This window comes from Nycticebus coucang, chromosome 9 (genome assembly GCF_027406575.1).
Source record: "Nycticebus coucang isolate mNycCou1 chromosome 9, mNycCou1.pri, whole genome shotgun sequence".
Classification (NCBI taxonomy): Eukaryota; Metazoa; Chordata; class Mammalia; order Primates; family Lorisidae; genus Nycticebus; species Nycticebus coucang.
The window spans coordinates 8,924,726-8,945,592 of NC_069788.1; the positions used below are offsets into that span (position 1 = coordinate 8,924,726).

General features: G+C 36.2%; 1 protein-coding gene across 7 annotated transcripts in view; it reads right to left on the reverse strand.

Annotated features, from left to right (window-relative positions):
- SENP6 (SUMO specific peptidase 6) overlaps positions 1-20,867 on the reverse strand; it is a 108,898-nt gene that overhangs the window by 36,248 nt on the left and 51,783 nt on the right. For all 7 annotated transcript variants that reach the window (XM_053602840.1, XM_053602839.1, XM_053602842.1 and 4 more), the window contains 4 exons: positions 15,287-15,429; positions 12,095-12,392; positions 6,667-6,893; positions 2,828-2,998 (listed from right to left, as the gene is read on the reverse strand). In XM_053602840.1, coding sequence (XP_053458815.1) covers positions 2,828-2,998; positions 6,667-6,893; positions 12,095-12,392; positions 15,287-15,429 — 839 coding nt within the window. The remainder of the gene's footprint in view (positions 1-2,827; positions 2,999-6,666; positions 6,894-12,094; positions 12,393-15,286; positions 15,430-20,867) is intronic.

Below are 20,867 nucleotides of genomic sequence, written 5' to 3' on the forward strand. Positions count from 1 at the left end.
TAGTGCCAATTTATTCCTGAACGGATTTAAAATGATTAAATTATCTAATAATAAAAGAGTGTGGGATTTTATAAAACATTTCAAATCTATTTCTCAGATTAATTGTAACTTGGCAGATAAATCATTTCACTACAAAACATTAGGAAGTTATGTTCAAGAAGAAAATATCAAATAACCGTTTTAATAAAACCATCTGAAGAAATTATGGTTCCACTAACAAGTTCAATGAACAGTGTCCTTTGGGAAAATTCCATGCTATAAGGAAGGTTAACAACATACTGCAAATTTCTACATTGTACTTTTTGGCTAAATATTGTATTTAGGACTTTAATTTTTTTAAGACATAGAAACATTTTTATATTACACATATCGTCTTTTATTTCTTCAGTTAAATTTACAAAGTTAGTCTTCACTGCAACATATACAACCTAATCTGTAATTTTTATGAAAAAAATCTAAATTTTAATGTGTCTCTTAATAGATACTTTTGAAACTAAATATGCAATTTTCGGTTAAATGTCTAGATCACCAGCAAAATATAGCTCATCAAAAAAGTGTACAATAGCAGCTCTGATGTGGAGGAAAGCCATAAAACCTATAGGTGCACCAGGACACTTTTGTATGAAGTTGACGTAGAGTGATGCTTTTGTTAACTGACAGAAACTAGGAAAGATAATGTGACTATGAAAGCTTGCAGGGGTATGTAGACATGAAATTTATATACCCCTGAAAACTTCGGCATATTGTAAATGCTTCTGACCAATAAAGGGTAGACAGTCTATATGTACAGGCCTGACAATTAAATTCGCGAACTTGCCACTGTGTGTTTACACTGGCAGTACTGTATAAACCATTTGGTGAGGTTTCATAACCTTAGTACCCCAGTGTCTCACAGCTGTGCTCATGTCAACATGTGGCACTCGTTGTTGTTGTGTGTTTTTGTGTGCTACTAAAAGAATGTTGGAGCTTGAATTAGAATAACAAACATTCATACATTTCTTGCTAAACTTGGCAAGAATGGAAGTGAAACCAGGGACATGTTAATCCAAGTTTATGGAGATAATACCATGGAGAAAATGACAGGGTATACATAAATGAACATTTTCTGAGGGGAGAGAAAGCGTCTCTGATAAAGAAAGTGTCTCTCATAAAGAAAGGTCAGGGCAGCCAGTAACCAGCAGAATTGATGAAAACACTGGAAAAATTCATTGAACTGTGTGTCAAAATCATTGGCTGACTGTGAGAAGCATAGCAGGCCAAGTATTAACAATGGATAGAGAAACAGGAAAATCTTCAATGCAAATCTTGGCCAAAAACTCATGGCTCTGTGAGGAAAGTTTAGCCAGTGAACAAGTACTGCATTGAACACCTTCTCTACTTGGCCCCCAATGATGTTTGTGCCTGGCTTCGCAAAGGGAATACTTTACAGGTGACTATAATATATTTAGCAATGAGGTATGCAGCACTTTTTCTAAGGTGAGTTCATGAACTTAATTGTCAGACCTCATAATTTGCTTTAAACTCTGGGCATTCTGTAACATTCTAGTTTTTAAACTGTGAGAAGCTGAAATTGTTTGATGGAAAAAAAATTGTTGGATTCCTATGGAGGTTTGATCTGCTAAGAAACCATGTCCATGTTTCATTTGCTTCTATAAACAAATCTGTATTTTTTTCTTTTGATCATATTATATCCCAGAACCATGAACTTTAAACAGAAAACAATAGGTATTTATTCAATATAATTTAAATAATAAAATCACTTTTTAACTTTCCTGCTGTGGTAAAATATATTCTCTTAAAGACACTGCCTTATGTGTAAGAGACAATACTAGGAGCCAACATTTAGAAACAAAGAGGGACACTGAGTTAGGGCATTGTAAAATAAAGGAGTACAGAACAAATTCAGTGCTTTAGGAAGATTAACCTTAAACCAAGAATGTTTAGAACACATTAGAAAGAAAAATAATGACTAAGAAGGCTGATTAAGGAGATCATATTAAAATTTCCAATAGAAAACAAAAATCTGAATTAGCAGCAGTAGAATAAAAAGTACACAGGTATGAGGACTATAGAAACTTCTTTCAGGTCAGACGAGGTGGCTCACACCTGTAATCCTAGGACTCTGGGAAGCCAAGGTGGGAGGATCCCTTGAGCTCAGGAGTTCAAGACCAGACTGAGCAAGAGCCCATCTCTACTAAAAACAGAAAAATTAGCCAGGTATTGTACCAGGTGCCTGCAGTAGCAGCTCCTTGGGAGGCTGAGGCAGGATGATGGCTTGAGCCTTGAAGTATGAGGTTGCTGTGAGCTAGGCTGATGCCACAGTACCTTTGCCTGGGCAACAGAGTGAGACTCTGTCTCAAAATTAAAAAAAAAAATTCTTTAAGCTCTACGGACAATAAACTACCATAAAGAACAATGCCTCTCAGGCAGTCACTGTACTCCAATAATCTAATTCTAGGAGGTTTAATGCTATAATACAATTTTTAGCAAACCCCAAAGCTTTTGAATTTTCTGACTACAATTCTTTAATATATTCTTTTCATCCACATTACAACAGAAAAACAACAAATTGGAAGTTTTTCTAACTCATTGATTATCACAAGTATCTTCCTAAAATGAATATGCTACTACTTTAAACATTACGATAGATTTTTATACACTGATTTTTAATAATGAGATGCTACTATTTATATACCCATAAAGCAATTTGAAATCTTAAAATAATTTTGATGTTCTATTAAATTACATCTTTTAACCTAACAAATTTTAAGTATTACATCTTTAAAGCTAGTAATTGATACAATAAAGAGCTTAAGAATGTACTTACAATTACAGGCTCTGCTAATAGCCGGAAGAGTGTTCCTACACGTATACTTCGACAGTTCAAAATGATACTCTCAAAGGAATTTTGGCAGCTTAAAGATAAAGGATCAACTAAAGTTTCTTGAGAAAACACTTTACGACGTTTTAGAGGTGTGTTGATAATAGAATTGCCGAACTGAAATGAAAAAGATAGCTTTCACTTAATAATTTACTAAAATAAGCCTGTAAACTAAACACACATATGCAAATAAGACCCAATGATCATCACACATCACATTAAATTTCCCTTTAATAGTATTAGATAAAATAATTCACTGGTTTTTATGCTGTATGATAGTAAATTCCTTCTTTGTTACTTAGCTATACTTTAGCTGTTATTAATATTTCAAATTCAAGTAATAGTAGAGCAGTCAAGAACAGTATTTAGGGAATCAAACTGCCTGGGTTCAAACAGCCACACTTTCTTTTAATGATCTCATAAAGCTAAGGTTTTGGTTTCCTAAACTTTAAAACATGAAAAGAGTGACTACTCAGTGAGCTAACACACACAAACAGATTAGCCGAGTACTTCGTGCAGAGTAAAATGCTGCTAGTGACTGTGGTAGGTAGTGGTAGCAGTATTTGAATTAAAACAGTCATTTTTTAGAAAAGAAGGAATTTAGGGGAATGGCTATTTCCATTACAAAAAGTATTTTTAATATTTACATTTAAATTATATTAGATCTGTTAAATTATAGTTTTATGATTTCATAGTCATTTCTAAATACAAATTAATCATAATATAAACACACTGCCTGGGTTCTAAGCTGGGCATTAATGAGCGAGATTCTCTCAAAATTAAAAAAAAAAGTTCTTTAAGCACTGTGGACAATAAACTACTGCCAAGAACAATGCATTTTATATAAGTATACAGTATAAATTAAAAGGAATTATAGTATTTCAGTATCTTTATTATCATCATAAAAATAAAAAATAAGTGGGGGCACCTGTGGCTCAGTGGGTAGGGCGCCGTCCCCATATACCAAGGGTGGCGGGTTCAAATCTGGCCCCCACCAAAACAGCAACAACAACAACAAAAAAAATAGCCAGGCATTGTGGCAGGCACCTGTAGTCCTAGCTACTCAGAAAGCTGAGGCAAGAGAATCGCCTAAGCCCAGGAGTTGGAGGTTGCTGTGAGCTGTGTGATACCACGGCACTCTACCCAGGGCGCTAAAATGAGACTGTCTCTACAAAAAAAAAAAAAGCTTGACAGAAAATAAAAGGGGAAACAAAAAGTCTTCTGCAGGCTGGGCGTGGTGGCTCACGCCTGTATTCCCAGTGCAGTGGGAGGCCGAGGTGGGCAGATTGTCTGAGCTCGGAGGTTCAAGACCAGTATGAGCAAGAGTGAACCACAGTGAAACCCTGTCTTTACCAACAACAACAACAAAAAAAAGCCGGGTGTTGTGGCAGGTGTCTGTAATCTCAGCTACTTGGGAGGTAAAAGGCAAGAGAATTCTAAAGGAAGAACAGAAAAAAAAAAAAAGAAAGAAAATACTTCAAACGAAGAAGATTGAACAAGCCAGCTGAAATTGAAAGCGCACCATTCCTATTATCTACCTAGAAACATTCTGTGACCTACTGTCATAGGCAAAAATATTTACAACAAAATGTAATTATCATATATACTATTGTGGTTTTGTAAATTGCTTTCTCAGGCTTGTTAATAGATTTATCGTGAATATTTCCCTATATGACTAAATATTTTTTTAAAGCTTTAGAGTGATTTTTTCACCTGAGAAGTTACTTAGGCCAGGTACGGTGGCTCACTCCTGTAATCCTAGCACTTTGGAGGTTAAGGTGGGAGGATCACTTGAAGTCAAGGGATTGACTTGAGAGAGATTAAAAACAACAACAAAAAAACAGGCTTGGCGCCTGTAGCCGCGGCTAAGGCACCAGCCACATACACCAGAGCTGGCGGGTTTGAATCTAGCCTGGGCCTGCCAAACAACAATGACAACTATAACCAAAAAATAGCCAGGCGTTGTGGCGGGCGCCTGTAGTCCCAGCTACTTGGGAGGCTGAGGCAAGAGAATTGCTTAAGCCCAAGAGTTTGAGGTTGCTGTGAGTTGTGATGCCACAGCACTCTATCCAGAGGGACAGATTGAGGCTCTGTCTCAAAAAAAAAAAAAAAAGACAATTTAAGAGCTGTTTCTGCTGAATCCACAGTAGAAGGACTAAGGCTAGAATCTGAATGGTCCACACTTCCCTATGAAGCATCACTGATAAGAACAACAAGGTACCCTGATGGTTTAGTGTGCCAGTCTGAAAAGTACTTACCTACAAATTTCATCACCTGGAAATCCACTATTTGACTAAATTCTTGTGTGCTGGACATCTAAGTTCTTTCTGATCTTTCCCCATGACAAACTATTTACCAAAGAGCACTTCTGCAGTTCAACTACGATACACATAGAATTATTGCCAAACTGCCCTCTAGCAAAGTCATATCACTTTAGACTCCGAAACACTGACCAAGATGAGATACTATTGTACGATAAATATTTTTGGCAATTTCAACAGTTAACAAATGGCATTTTAATCTCATTTTCACTACTTGGATTACTCCCTTTTTTGAAACCCCATTCTCTTTACTCATTTTCTTATGGGTTGCTTCTATGTCTTGATTTTTAGAAAATTAAAAACATGTAAAGGACCAATTTATACTTTGTCACAAAGTTCATAATTTCCCATCTACATTTACCTATCAGATTCTGCTTGGAGTAGAATTCTGCTGTTCAGTACTTTTCACTTAATCAAATATAGTCATCTCTTTTTCTTTTTTGTTGAGATAGAGCCTCAAGTTGTCACCCTGGGTAGAGCACCGTGGCATCACAGCTCACATCAACCTCTAATTTCTGGGCTCAAGCGATTCTCTTGTCTCTGTCTCCCAAGTGGCTGGGACCACAGGCGCCTGCCACAATGCCTGGCTATTTTTTGGCTGCAGCCATCATTGTTGTTTTTGCGGGCCTGGGCTGGATTTGAACCCACCAGCTCAGGTGTATGTGGCTGGCACTATAGCTGCTTGAGCCACAGGTGCCAAGCCAATATTCATCTCTTCATTTACTCTTTTGCTTGTGTTGTCATGCTTGGAAAGGCATTCCTTAAGATTATATAAAAATATTAATCCATATTTTTTATTACCCTTATGATTGCTTTATGCTGTTTTTCATTTCTTAAGGTTCCCAGCTTAACCAAGTATGTTATGTTTCCATATTTTCATCTGTACTCCTATAAGCCCAGACATACACATATAGAATTTTTTTTAAGAGACAGGGTCTTGCTCTGTCAGTCAGTCTGGAGTGCAGTGGTGTAATCATAGGTCAATGTAGCCTGGAACATGTGGTTCAAGCAATCTTCTAGCCTTGGCCTTTAGAGTAGCTAGCTTGGCATACCTAGCTATAACATTATTCATGCTACCCATTTCCATTGTGAAATTTTTATATAGTAAATTATAAAATGAAACACAATATGATAAAACATAACAATATTACTGTAAAAACAAGTCCAAGTTAAAATGATTTCCCCGTTTGGTAGCCTTTATCTATACATACACTAAGATTTTGCTGTAAGATTGATACTATTTTTTTTTGTTGTTGAATTTTTTTATACTTTAAGCCCTAAGTTTAATTGAAATTTATTTTTGTATATGGTTTAATGTTCATTCAAATAATTTTCTACATGGTGTTTAAGCGCCACTTAAAGAGTAATCAATCTTTTTCTCCTACTGACACTGTCAAATTGCCCTTAAAAAAAATATTTACACCCTAAAAGGGAGACTTTAATCTGAACAAATGTGAAAAGTACCTGGTCTTTCATTCTTGCTTTTCTTGACAATGTAACTGTATTTAACTCTGGGTCAGCTGGACTGCTTCTTAGATCATGCTCTACTTTGCAGGTATTTTCATTTAGTGCTGCTTCTACTTTTCCAGTAGATGGTGCTGGGGAAGAACATGCTGAATCAGCAGGTTGAGGAGATAAACTCTCTCTTCGGTTAGTACTGTTGTCATCATCATCATCACTGGACAAAATAACTAAAATTATAAAAAAATTTACAGCTTATATTCAAATTTATATTAAAATTGTAATTTTATATTTCATTTCTGTCAGTTAGGAATGTTCATAATCCCTGGTGGTCTAGTGGTCAGAATAAAAAAAAAAAAAAAAGTAAATAAATTACCACAGTGAGAAATACACTAGTTTTTTTTTTTTTTTTTTTTGATCTTTCTCATAACTGAGAAAAAAACAATGGGCCAGGTATGGTAGCTCACACTTATAATCTTGGGACTTTGGGAGTTTGAAGTGGGAGCATCTCTTAAGGCCAACAGGTCAAGACCAACTTGAGCAACATAATGAGACACATTGTCACTACAAAAAAAAAAAAAACAGAAAAAAATTAGCCAGGCATGGTGGCATCTGCCTATAGTCCCAGCTACAGGGGAGACAGAGGCAGAAAGATTGTTTCAGCCCAGGAGTGAGGTTACAGTGAGCTATGATGACGTCACTGCATTCCAGCTGAGGCAGCAGAGCAAGATACAGTCTCAGAAAGAAAAAATTAAAGATATTATCTACTTTATCTGATGAAAAGTTAAATTTGAAGAAAGCATAAAACTTGGGAATTGTTTTAAAAATAAATACCTTATTATGCAAATATAAAATTGATTCCATAGTCTGTTGCCACTCACCCACACAGCAACATAAGCAAGTTACAAGAAGAACTAAATGTTTATTTGTAGGCTTCAGAGTTCCAAAAATTTAATGTGTGAAACTAATTTGCATACAACTTACTTACAAAATAGCATGCATTTGAAATATATGCAAAACTCCATGTAACCAAGCAATTTTAGCCTACACAGGAAATCACTAAAATCTTAGTAAGTCCTTGGGAAAATCTGGACCAATGCCTAATGCTTAATGTACCTTGTGGAGTAAATAAATGTGGGTTAAGAAATGGCATTATGAAAGCAATTTGCTCTTACACTTTGCACTCATTATTGCACCTTATCATACCCACCTCTATATAACTCCCTAGAGCCACCCATACTGTACCTGAGTCCACACCAACTTTTTAGTCTGGTGTGCAGATTTACATCATCTGGCTCCTATTTGTCCATTTTTCTCGTACTACTCTTTTTTTCCTCTGTGTATGCTATAGGCACACTAGCTAATATTTCTGTCCCACAATTACAAGCTTATTCCTGTCTGGACTGTGCTTCTGTCAACCTGCAATTTTTGCTACCAATTATAAGCTTAAATATCACTTTTTGATTGATAACTCAATCTAAAGTTAAGTACACAGGAACTCAGTCATATAAACTAAATTAAATTTCCTGTTGTTCTTTATTGTGGATATTTACTTGCTCATTTATCTTTCCTTACTACCTATCAATTACAAGAACATAGAAACATTGTCGTGTTCACTGCTATACTCCTAGGCCTAAAACAGTACCTTACATGTGGGAAAAAAAAAATAAAAAAAAATCATGTATTGAAAAATGCATGAATTTATAGGAGAATTTTCTGTTACAGTATCCCACACATAAAAGTTTCGTTAATATTTACTGAGTAATGTACATGTCCCAGAGAAGCATCATCCCCAGTTTTTTTCCACTTTTTTATTTTGGTGTCCAATCTCAGGTGCTTGTATCTTTTCCAGAACTGGTCTTTTATTTACAGAAAGCCTAACAGGACATATTAGAAGATCTAAGCAGATCTACACATGCAGTATTTAAAAGTTAGGGTTTTGCTGCTTTAGTTATATTTGGCTTAATTACTCTTTGCTGTGAAATTGGGGACAATAAGAATACCTATTTCACTGAATTACTGCAAGAAGCAAATGACATGTAAAAAACATATAAATATGTAGCTTTTAAAAAGTCTATTGAGGTATGATGTTTGTAAAAAAAAAGCACAAAAATATATATTAAAAGGGAAAAGTGTTCTATCAATAATTATTATCATCTTTAAATTGTGCAGCCAAGGCCTAGGCTCAAGTGATCCTTATGCGTCAGCCTCACAAGTAGCTGGGACTAAATACAGGTGTGTGCCACCGTGCCTGGCTTATAATTATCTTTATGGTGCTTGAATGACATTAAAACTTCTGCACGACATGTAAAAAAAATTCCTAATATTTTCCCCTTTATTCACCAACTTTCAGAATAACACATTAGAACCCTAAGCAACCTCCAAAAGGAAAAAAGCCCATCATCGATAATTATGATTACGTCACTGCCTTCTAGCTGAGGCAGCAGAGCAAGATACAGTCTGGAACTCTGAAGCCTACAAATAAACAAAGGGCTTTTTCCCTTTTCCAAAAGGAAAAAAGCCCATCATCAATAATTATAATATTAGCAGGCATCATGATAAACTACTTGAATTTAATATATTAGACATATATTTGTTAAAGCCAGGCAAGTGGGGTTGTGAGGGGGTGGAATATTTGACATATTTAAATGACTAGCTAATAGTAATGATTCATTTTGTAACTCAAGCAGTCCATTCAGTGGTTAGTGGAAGCCCTTTCATTGTAGCTCCAAGTCTTTTTTGACAGGTCCATTATTAGTTTGTGACTGCTTCCTGATAGATGATCTAGGTTATTTTTATGTTACATGCTCCAGACCTAGATCAACTATTTTTCTGAGGAGCTCTGGTTATTTTTACTGGGAAATGGCATTTAAAATTACAGACATGTGAACTAGGGTTATTTACTTTTTCTATGTAATTAAGTTCATTTGCTCATTTTGTCTTTGAATTTGTTTTTAAATTTTTTAAAATTTAATTTTGTTTTATAATTATGTAAAATATCTACATGTTTCCAAAGTCAAATCTGTAAAAGAAGGTATATTTGATAAAAATCTATCATCTATCCCTAACACCTTATAAAAAGAAAATAAAAATTTCTGGACCACCTCCCCCAACTCCATATGTAAAAGAAAAGGTAAAGGCCTCAAGCACCTGTAAAGAACTGGCTCTCTAAATCACTCATTAAGGAAATTCCTTGTTGACCTCTCATAACCAAGGAAATGAAAATTGTAACTTTAGGTCCACAGCTTGCTGTCTAGTAGCTCGTAAAACTAAAGTCTATTGGATTCCACGCTAATAATGAATCACAAGTTTACCTTTACAGGCAGCAAAACAGAGATGTAAATTTTCCTGGGTCTCACGAGAATGCAACCATTTTGTCTCATTGCCTTTCCCCTCCCCACTATATGCCTTTAAAATGCTGAAAGTTCCAATTTCCCTTCAGAAAAACAGCCACAGTTCTGTGGTTTTTTTCCAGGGCACATCCTCAACTTTGCATAGTATGTTTTTTTCCCCTTTTCAATCTTTTTTTTGCCTATTAGTTTTTCATAATCTTTCTATTTTATTTTATTTTTTAAGAAACAGGGCCCTTGCCTTGGTGCCTGTAGCTCAAGTGGCTAAGGCGCCAGCCACATACACCAGAGCTGGTGGGTTCGAATCCAGCCCGGGCCTGCCAAACAAGAATGACAACTACATCCAAAAAATAGCCAGGCATTGTGGTAGGTGCCTGTAGTCCCAGCTACTTGGGAGGCTGAGGCAAGGGGACTGCATAAGCCCAAGAGTTTGAGGTTACTGTGAGCTGTGATGCCACGACACTCTACCCCGGGCTAAAGCTTGAGGCTCTGTCTCCAAAAACAAGAAAGAAAGAAAAGAAAAATGAAACAGGGCCTTACTATGTTGCCCTGGCTGGACTCAAACCCCATCTCAGCCTCCCAAGTAGCTGGGACTACAGGATAGCACCCCTGTGCCTGGCTTCCATTTTTTAAAACTGACTATATATTCATTCTTCCATCTTGTATAATAAACACTGTTGTCTGCAGCTTGCTTCATTCCCATCATTAAATATCTTGACAATCACTCTATAGAGTATTATACCAGGTCTTCCCCCCTTTATAGTGCATACTCTATTCAGACTGTCTCCAATTATTTCTCATCTTTTGCTATTTATTACAACAGGACTGCCTTTCACATCCACACACATACAAATATATTCAAAGACAGGAAAAAGATCTAGGAGAGGCACAAAAGTGGTAAGGAAACTAATTTTTACTGAGTCCTTTTGGGGTTTGTGGGCGGGGATTAGAGATAAATTTTATTTCTTTTTTTTTTTTTTTGTAGAGACAGAGTCTTACTTTATGGCCCTTGGTAGAGTGCCGTGGCCTCACACAGCTCACAGCAACCTCCAACTCCTGGGCTTAAGCGATTCTCTTGCCTCAGCCTCCTGAGTAGCTGGGACTACAGGTGCCCGCCACAACGCCCGGCTATTTTTTTGTTGCAGTTTGGCCGGGGCCAGGTTTGAACCCGCCACCCTCGGTATATGGGCCAGCGCCTTACCGACTGAGCCACAGGCACCGCCCTATTTTTTTTTTTATAAATGTTTTCAAATATGATAATAAAATCTTTTTCCTGTAACAAAACAAAATATTAAATGACTTGAGAATGTTATAAAATCCTCACAATCCATTTGATTTTTCAATGATGAGATTAGTAAAGCTTTGATTTAATTTATGTCTTGGTTAAAGTTCTTGGGTTTTCAAGAATGACGCAAAATAAATGAACAATGCGAGGAGAACTCAAGGAAATCAAGAGCAGAGTTGAGATTCTGGAAACTGGAAATAGGGAATAAAAAGATACTTGCGACTGGAGTATCAGTATTTCTCTGAGGACACCTAGTCTCTTGATTCTGGTTTTCTTCAGACATCTGTTGCCTACAAACAATTTCTCTCTCCTCTTTCTCGCTTCCCTCCCATGAGTCCTTTCTATGTATCAAATATTTTACTGGGCTACACTAAGCACTTCATATATATTCTTTTTTTTTTTTTTTTTTTTTTTTTGTGGTTTTTGGCCGGGGCTGGGTTTGAACCCGCCACCTCCGGCATATGGGACCGGCGCCCTTACTCACTGAGCCACAGGCGCCGCCCACTTCATATATATTCTTTTATTTACTCCTTTAAAAACACAATCAGCAGTAATACATTTACTTCAGAGAGATTAAATTAACTTGGCCAAAGTCAGAAAGCAAGGCACAATCAGTCTTCAGACCTAAGATTGATGCCAAGGTCTATGGTTTTCGGACTTTTCAAACATTTAAGATGGACCATATGAGAACAAAGTTTTTTAATACCAATACTGGCATTAAAAAAAAAGATGTATGTATGTATAGATATAAATATTGGATTGAAGTAAATATTATCAAAGAAAGCAAAATACTTACTTGGATCATTTAGGTCTGACAGGCTTGTTTTCTTTTCTTTTAAGTTTGTGATTTTGGGTATTTTTGCGCCAGGTAAAATGACTCTTCCATTAGTCTGTAAATACTTGTGTCCACTATCATCACAATTCACAATAATATCAATTGGAATCTTTTCCACACTGTTGCCATAAAACTTCTTCGTTGTTAATCCTGTGTTTTGTGATTTCTGTCCTCCAGAATTCTGATGAATTGATGTTCTCAATAATGGTCCGGTAGAATCATTCAAACTTACAGCTTGTCTGCAATTTCTTTGCAAATCCTTAGGAAAAAGAACACCAAAACTTTGGCATTTGGTCTGATTTTCTTTTTCTTTTCCACATTTTGGACAATATTCAAGCTGTTCAGAAACTTTAAGTTCCAAAAGAACAAAAGACATAAAAGATTCTGGCATTTTATTTCAAAAAAAAGGAAACCCCTCCCCCCTCCAAGCCTCAAAATTAAGTCCCCCACATCCCCACCATGGCTACCATGAGATCCGGAATAAGTCATGTTACTTGGGATTTAGCATCAGAATGCTGCAAGAAATTTTCAAGACCATCTAGTCCAGCAGTCAGCTATATATAAATTAATTCTGGCTTTAAGAATCTGAGGATATGGATCAAGGTTGAGTGCTGACTGGCTCCAATACTTTACTGTCTATAATAAAGATAAATAGGATATATCTAAGTGAAAAGAACTCCACAGAAAAGTGATACTTCCAGTTATTTCCTTTTATAAAATTGATACAAAAACAGAAAGAAGTATATCTCTACTATTAAAATTCTCAACATTAAAATATAGAATAAAATATATCCTAAGCTATTAGTATATGCCTTCCCTCACCTTATATGTTAGAACTTTTTACAACTTAGGAACAAAATGCAGATCAACTCAATGGAAAATAACATGTTTCAGGATAAAAACTAGAGATTAAGAATTTTATCCACCTACTGGTCTAACGACTAGAATCTCAACATTGCTCAATTAGTTTTAGCAGACTTTATATAAAGTAGTAAAATTTCATAACATTTTATGTTATGTATAATTTCTTTTGGAAAACAAAAATTGATTAAAATCTCATTTCCCCCTTTTGGTCAATGGAAGAATTTTACAGAATAAAATAATTCCAAATTATATATCACATACTATTTGTAAGTCGCTACCCATAAATAACCAACTATACTTAGAAACAATGAGTGTATTATTGAGGAGACACTACTGAGAAAATGTTGTTTTTATTATATATCCTAAAAACATTTAATTCCAATTAATGTCATGAAATTCAAAATCTTTTCCTATAAGCAATAAAGAGGGTGGAATTTCAGACTATACGTGGAAAGAAAAACCACTAAGAAAAAAATAAGAACAATTGGCATGGGAATAAAGAGTAAGAAAAGAAAAATTTATTTGAGGCATTAAAAAAATTCTGAGGTTTCCAGCTGGCATGCCTCCGGAGAAAGGGTGCTGTGTCTGGGAAGCTTTCATCCTTCCTCCTCTGTCACCTGGGCCAGGCAGTGCAGGATGTCAGGATGGCCTGAGCAACACTTAAGTTGGCATGGCGGAAGACTGATCACATAAAGAAAACTGAACAAATAGGTAAATACATGGGGATGACTAGGAGTCAGGTTTCTTACTATGAGAGGAGGGAGTTACATGCAAAGTGAGAAAGACTAAAACACCGTAGTGTTGGGCTACAATTAGCGTTATTAATGCATTAACTATTAACACACATATATATATTTCCTTCTGTCCACTGAGAGGGCCTAGAAACAATGATACCAGTATCAATGAACATAACTAGTGCCCAAATATCTTCTCTACTTAAGGGAAGCATTAATGACTCCTTGGACAAATACGTGACTCGAGGGCTGAGACAGGGAAATACACGATCAGTCTTCTTATACCAAAGAGTAAACAAGTACTCAATGAATTAAGCAGACATGTCAAAAATAAACAAGGGCCAGTGTGGACAACATCTAGAATAATTTTAGTATCAAAATAAAATAATGGAAGTTATAAACTATAGCCCTTTGAGTAAAACAAGAATCCACGTGTCCACACTGACATAAATAGTGAAGTAAACGGGTAGTAAGGAAAAGCTCTACTTTACATTAAAAGTCCTATTAATAAGTGAGTATAGAAATACCTATTAATTAACTTGTCAAATTTGAATAGGGCTTATGGCAAATGATAATTCTGAATCAATGTTAATTTTGTGATTTTGATAGCTGCACTCTGGTTATATAGAAAAATGCCTCCACATCCAACCTTTTATTTTGTTGAGTTTTTTTAAATTTACAATGTAATATATTTTATTGTTGGGAAATCATTAAAAGTACAAAGAACCAGGTTATGCTGCTTGTATTTGTTACATAAAATCCCTCTTATATTTGTGACATTCTTCTCAGTGAAGCACAAGAATTGTATTGTTCTTAAAAAAAAGAAGCACACTGAACTATTAGGTGGTACATACTCAGATGGTATGGAAAAATATATATACACAAATGGTTATGGGGGGAGGAAGGAAGAGGTAAAAGGGCACAGAGAAAAGGACTGTAAAGCTAATGGGAACAACCAGGGAGTCTGGGAGAGGAATAGGGACTCTTCTTTTTTTTTTTTTTTTTGAGATAGAGTCTATGTCACCCTCAGTAGAGTGCCGTGGCGTTATAGCTCACAGCAACCTCCAACTTTTGGGCTTAAGCGATTCTCTTGCCTCAGCCTCCCAAGTAGCTGGGACTACAGGCGCCCGCCACAATGTCTGGCTATTTTTTGTTGTGTTGTTTAGTTGGTGTGGGCCAGGTTTGAACCCACCACCTTTGGTGTATGTGGCTGGCGCCGTAACCACTGTGGTACAGCTACAACCACCAAACCAGGGACTCTATTTTTAACTTTTCTTAAATTTATTTCAAAAAAGTTCTGGTCAAGAGCAATGACTTGGAGTGTGTTACAACTTGGAGTGAATACAGAAAGGCACAGATAAACTGTTTTCATAAAAAAAAAAAATTCTGTAGTTTGGACAGGTAAGAAAATGGTTTATTGAAGGCAGAAAAGTCTGCCTAAATAACATTTCCAGGTGTCTTTTGGTCTTATATAAAAAAGATTACATAGAATTTAATAAGTACTAAAAATAATAAAAATACTATCTGATTAGTAATAAATAATTTCTCTACCTACCTCTAAATGTGTTAAACATCTTTTTGAAGCAGGAGACAGAGGAGTAGGCTGGTGTGTACTACAGTGCCGTTTCTGTTGCACTTTCCTCTTAATTTCAGGCTCCATGTGTGATTCAGATTCTTCTGTTTTCCTTGTTATATGTTCTAAAGGGGGAAAAAAGCAATGAAATTAAGTTTTATAAATTCCCTATAATCTTTGTAATGAAAAAAATACTAGTTTTAGTTAAAATAAACTAGGGTTTCAAAAGGCGCAATAAAGAATAACCAAGAACCTTAAAATTAAGCCAACAGTCATATACTGGCTACTCTCTTCACTCTTCAAAGCAGGATTCTTCATACTGTGGACCAACTCATGAATTATGCAAAAAGCCCAACATGTTTCAAAAATAAAAGTCAATGAATCAGCCAGGTGCAGTGGCTCTCGCCTATAATCCTAGCACTCTGGGAAGCCAAGGTAGGTAGATTGCATGAGCTCAGGAGTTCAAACAGGCCTGAGCAATAGCAAGACCCCATCTCTACTAAAAACAGAAAAACTGAAGCAAGAGGATCATTTGAACCCAAGAGCTTAAGGTTGCTGTGAGCTATGATGTCACAGCACACTAGGCAGGGCATCAGAGTGAGACTCTGTCTCAAAAAAAGAAAGTTAATGAGTCTATAAAACATCCTACTTGAATAATCCCAGTTTTGTTACATATTTCTATGTTCCTCTTGTTAATATCCTTTTATCTTTCCATTTTTTAGATAAAAGTATACACAAATAAAATTCAACATTATATATTAATAATTTAGTTTGATAGCATTCTTGCTTAGGGTAATCACACAAAGTTTCAGTAAGTGATTATCACCTCACTCTTTGTGCTTCTATTTTGCTAGACACCAAAGGTAGAGTTCTAAGTAATTGAGAACTACTACTCATCCCTCCTTCCTCACCTTCAAGGTAACTCTAATTTCTAATAGTTCTTAAATTCTCTCTCTTCTCTCCAAACCCAACTGCCACTATATTTCAGATGCTTAACTCTTGCCTTAACGGTCTTCTTCATTCCAATTTGCTCCCTTCAAATCCTTCCCCTCTACAGACAAAATGATTGAACACAAAAATTTGACGGTCATTCTAATACTTAAAACTTCTCCACGATTCTAATGGTTAAGGGAAAAACTTTGTTTTCCCAGCATCTAGAAACTAACAAGTAAAATGCTTAACAAATGTTTACTTGGATTAATGAATCACATGAGAGAGATAAAACCATATGATACAGAAGAAAGATGAAAGTACAGGGCTCAGGGAAGAGATGGTATCCTTATTATGACTTATCTGGAAATCGCTCATCCATTTGCCGCACAGAGATAATGATTCATGAATAGATCTAGAACCACAAAGATTAAGCCTTCAGCCGAGGAGAGGTACTATGTTCTCTTTTTTATTTTCCCTCTCTCTCCTGAGGCTACAGAGAAGCTGCTTCAGTCCAGAGCATGCAATCCAAGGTTATTATTTCTATGAAGGCTGACAAACTTTGCTGATATAAAAAGTGGTTTCTTTCTTTTTTTTTTTTTATACAAATGGAGCCTCACTTTGTTGCCCTGGGTAGAGTGCTGTGGCATTACAGCACAGCAACCTCTAGCTCTTGGGCTTAGGCGATTCTCTTGTCTCAGCCTCCTGAGTAGCTGGGACTACAGGTGCCCATCACAACGCCTGACTATTTTTGTTATTGTTGTTGTTGTTGCAGTTTGGGCGGGGCCGGGTTTGAACCTGCCACCCTCGGTATGTGGGGCTGGTGCTCTACTCAACTGAGCCACAGGTGCGGCCCCTAAAAAGCAGTTTCTATACAAGTGATTATTAAAAGAGTTACAATGTGGCATTCTAAGTAAAAAAAGAGGCAGATAACATTTTAGGATTCAGAAAATGTATAAACACAGCTATCTGAAACGCAAACAATTATCCGAAAATTTTAATTTATGTACAGCAGTCTTAAAACATGGGTAGCCCCCAACTCCCAAGGTTTTTTGACCTTATTAAATTCTACAATTTACACAATGGAAAGCTTTATCCTTATAAACACAATCAGTTTTTATAAGCCATACAGTTATCTTTGCACATCATTTTGCTCAAATATGTATCTAATTAGTTTTCTGCCAGATCCTACTTAGAGAATGACATTAAAAAAACCAGTATCAGGGTAGGCAGCTGTGCACAGGCAGCCACAGCTCTCTTCCCACCAAAAACAAACAAACACAAACAAAAAACACATTTTCTTTCCCTACCATAAGTAACAAAGGGGGGAAACAAATGGCCCAAGCTTTGAGATAACTGAGGACTTCTACTGGGAATAGGTAGAGAAAAATTATATTAAAATATGAATCTCTAAATCAAAGCTATCTGTAAGGTTCTAAAAATAAGAGAAAAGGCAAGGGATGACATAATCCACAATGCTAAGATGAAACTTTTGCAAGGAAATGAAATAATACCTGTTATAGTAACTTAGATGGAACTAGAGACCATTATCCAAAGTTAAGTAACCCAGGAACAAAAAAACCACACACTATCTATTCTCACTAATAAGTGGGAGCTAAGAAGCGGGCATGTACTGTCATTTAGAGTGACATAATGAACCCTGGAGACTGAGCACAAGGAGCACAGGATGAAAAACTGCCTGCTAAGTACAATGTACCCTATTGAGGTGTTGGGTACACCGGAAGCCTAGACTTCTCCACTATATAATTCATCCATGTAACAAAAACCCATTTGTACCCCACCCCTTAAATCTATTTAAAAATAAATGTTTTTTTTTTTTTTTTTCCCCCCCAGTTTCTGGCCAGGGCTGGGTTTGAACTCACCACCTCTGGCATACGGGACCAGCACCCTACTCCTTTGAGCCACAGGCGCCGCCCTAAAAATAAAAGTTTTTAAGAAAGGAATTCGTTTAGGATTCTGCCCTCTGGGGAAAGAGCTAAACTTTGAGAAGATTATGGTAATTCAAGTAAAAATTAGCTAGTCTCCCATTACAGTCAGAAACAAAATGGCAAAAGGCCTAAGACTTGACTTGCCCAGGAATGGCAAATAGTTAGTAAGTGGCTCACGTGAAGTTTTACTAGCCAACTGATCATGAAAGTGATTTTTGCTAACTCATGATGTAGCAAATCCTTAACAGTTGCTCCAGAAAGGTACTTGAGACACTCCTTTAGCTGGATCCCTCTTTTAGGGATAACAGAGTGTTTATCCCAGATCACACAGTAGGAACACCAAAATTTTAAGATATTCACTGCTGGACTTTCTAGCTAATGTGTTTTAAATTTATTTTTATTGTTTAAAGATAGAATCTCATTCTATTGCCCAGGCTGGAGTGTAATGGCACAACCATGGCTAATTGTAATCTCTAACCCCTGGGCTCATGTGAGACTTCTGCCTCAGCCTCTGTCAGCACTGGGATTACAGGTGTGGGGGGTGAATCACCACACCCAGCCACAGTACCCTTTTAAATACACTATACTATTTCCAGAAATGCAGGAAAGAGGAGATGGAAGATATTACTGGATAAGAACAAGTCATCTACATAAAGAGTGGACATAGAGCGAATTTTAAAATCCAAAGTGAAAAAAAGCCTCTATGAAAAGAATGTTCAGAGCAACTTTATTAATAGTAGGCAAGAAATGAAAACAACTCAGGTGTCCACCATCAGGAAAAGGGATAAATTGGTACAATCATACACTAGAATGATGAAAAGGAACAAACTACCAATGCATGCAGCAACATGAAGGAATCCCAACATAATAATACCGAAAGAAGTGTCACATAAAAGAGTACATATTGCATTATTCCACTTCTATGAAGTTGTAGAATGGGTAAAATTAATCCATGTTGGGAAGAATCAGAACAATGGTTACCTTTCAGGGGGAATGGGTGGGGAATGAGGAAGAGAATGAGGTGACAACAACATCTGTATGAAGCCTTCACAGGGGTTAAAAAGAGATAAATATTTGTCAGAATTTACTGAACAGTACACTTAAGATTTGTATATTTTGTTGTATATAAATTTTGCTTAAAAATAAAAAATTATACTGTAAATACATACTGAACTTTTAAAGTTATTGATATGCCTGCTTAAGTGTTTAGAATAGAAAGGTATTATCTATATAATCTATTTTGTAGATATATGCATTTTCACTGTAAAAGCCAATTTTTCTGTGAATAAAACTGATAGAAGCTTATAAACTTTATACAAGGTATTCTGGCAGTAAAATACATGTATCTTAAAAATGTGCCTAGGCTGGGCACAGTGGCTCTTGTCTGTACTCCGAGCATTTTGAGAGCCTGAGGCTGTAGGAATGCTTGAGGCCAAGTGTTTGAGACCATTCTGGCCTATATAGTGAGACCTTGTCTCTACAAAAAACTAATCAGCCACAGACAGTGGTATGAGCCTGTAGTCTTCACTTCAGGAAACTGAGGCAGGAGGATTACTTGAGCCCAGTGAGTTTGAGGTTGCAATGAGCTATGATCACACCACTATTCTTCAGTCTAGCCAACAGAGCAAGAACCTGTTTCTCTATTAAAAAAAAAAAAAAGTACATAACTTTCATCCTTGCAATTTTATTTGTAAAAAATAAATGATTGATGTAAAAAATTTGATGTAAAAAATAAATCAAATAGGGCGGCATCTGTGGCTCAGTGAGTAGGGTGTCGGCCCCATATGCCGAGGGTGGCGGGTTCAAACCCAGCCCCGGCCAAACTGCAACAAAAAAGTAGCCAGGTGTTGTGGCGGGCGCCTGTATCCCAGCTACTCGGGAGGCTGAGGCAAGAGAATCACGTAAGCCCAAGAGCTGGAGATTGCTGTGAGCCATGTGACGCCACAGCACTCTACCAAGGGCAGTAAAGTGAGACTCTGTCTCTACAAAAAAATAAATAAATAAAAAATAAAAAAATCAAATACACAAAATGCATGTGCTAGTATAATATTATTTATAATATCAAAACACTAAAAATGAAATTATAATTATGAATATATAGTGGGTCACTGTATGTTCACTTTTATTTAATTACAGAGACTCGGACACATTAACTTGTAAGGAAGTTATTCCTACATGTAAGGAATCAATCCATATTTGATTCTTAAACTTCCTTCAAAGTTCTTAATTGCTTTTTCCACATTGGCTTTCCTCTGATATTCCAATATCTTTAAATGAGAGTACAGAAACCAGGAAATACCGCAACAAATTCAAAAAGCAAGTTATAGAACAGTATACCTAGTATGAACGTACATACTGTAAAAGGGGCACATATATACATACATAAGTTCTGAAAGTTATGTAATAAAATAACTAAGAGCAGTTACCCTGGACTAATTGAGTGGGAGGGGATATTTTTTCCACTGTGCATATGAATTACATAGTGCTAAATCAGGTGATTGAGTTGTAATCACACGATATAATTATATTAGGAATATAATTAAATGTATATTCAGTGATGGCATATATCTATTCATTCTCGTTTTGAAGAATTAAAAAAATCAGTCAGGAAAACAAAAAGGAAGCTAAAGAAACAAAAGAGAAAGTAGGGAAAAAAATGAAATTTCTTTTTTTTTGAGACAGTC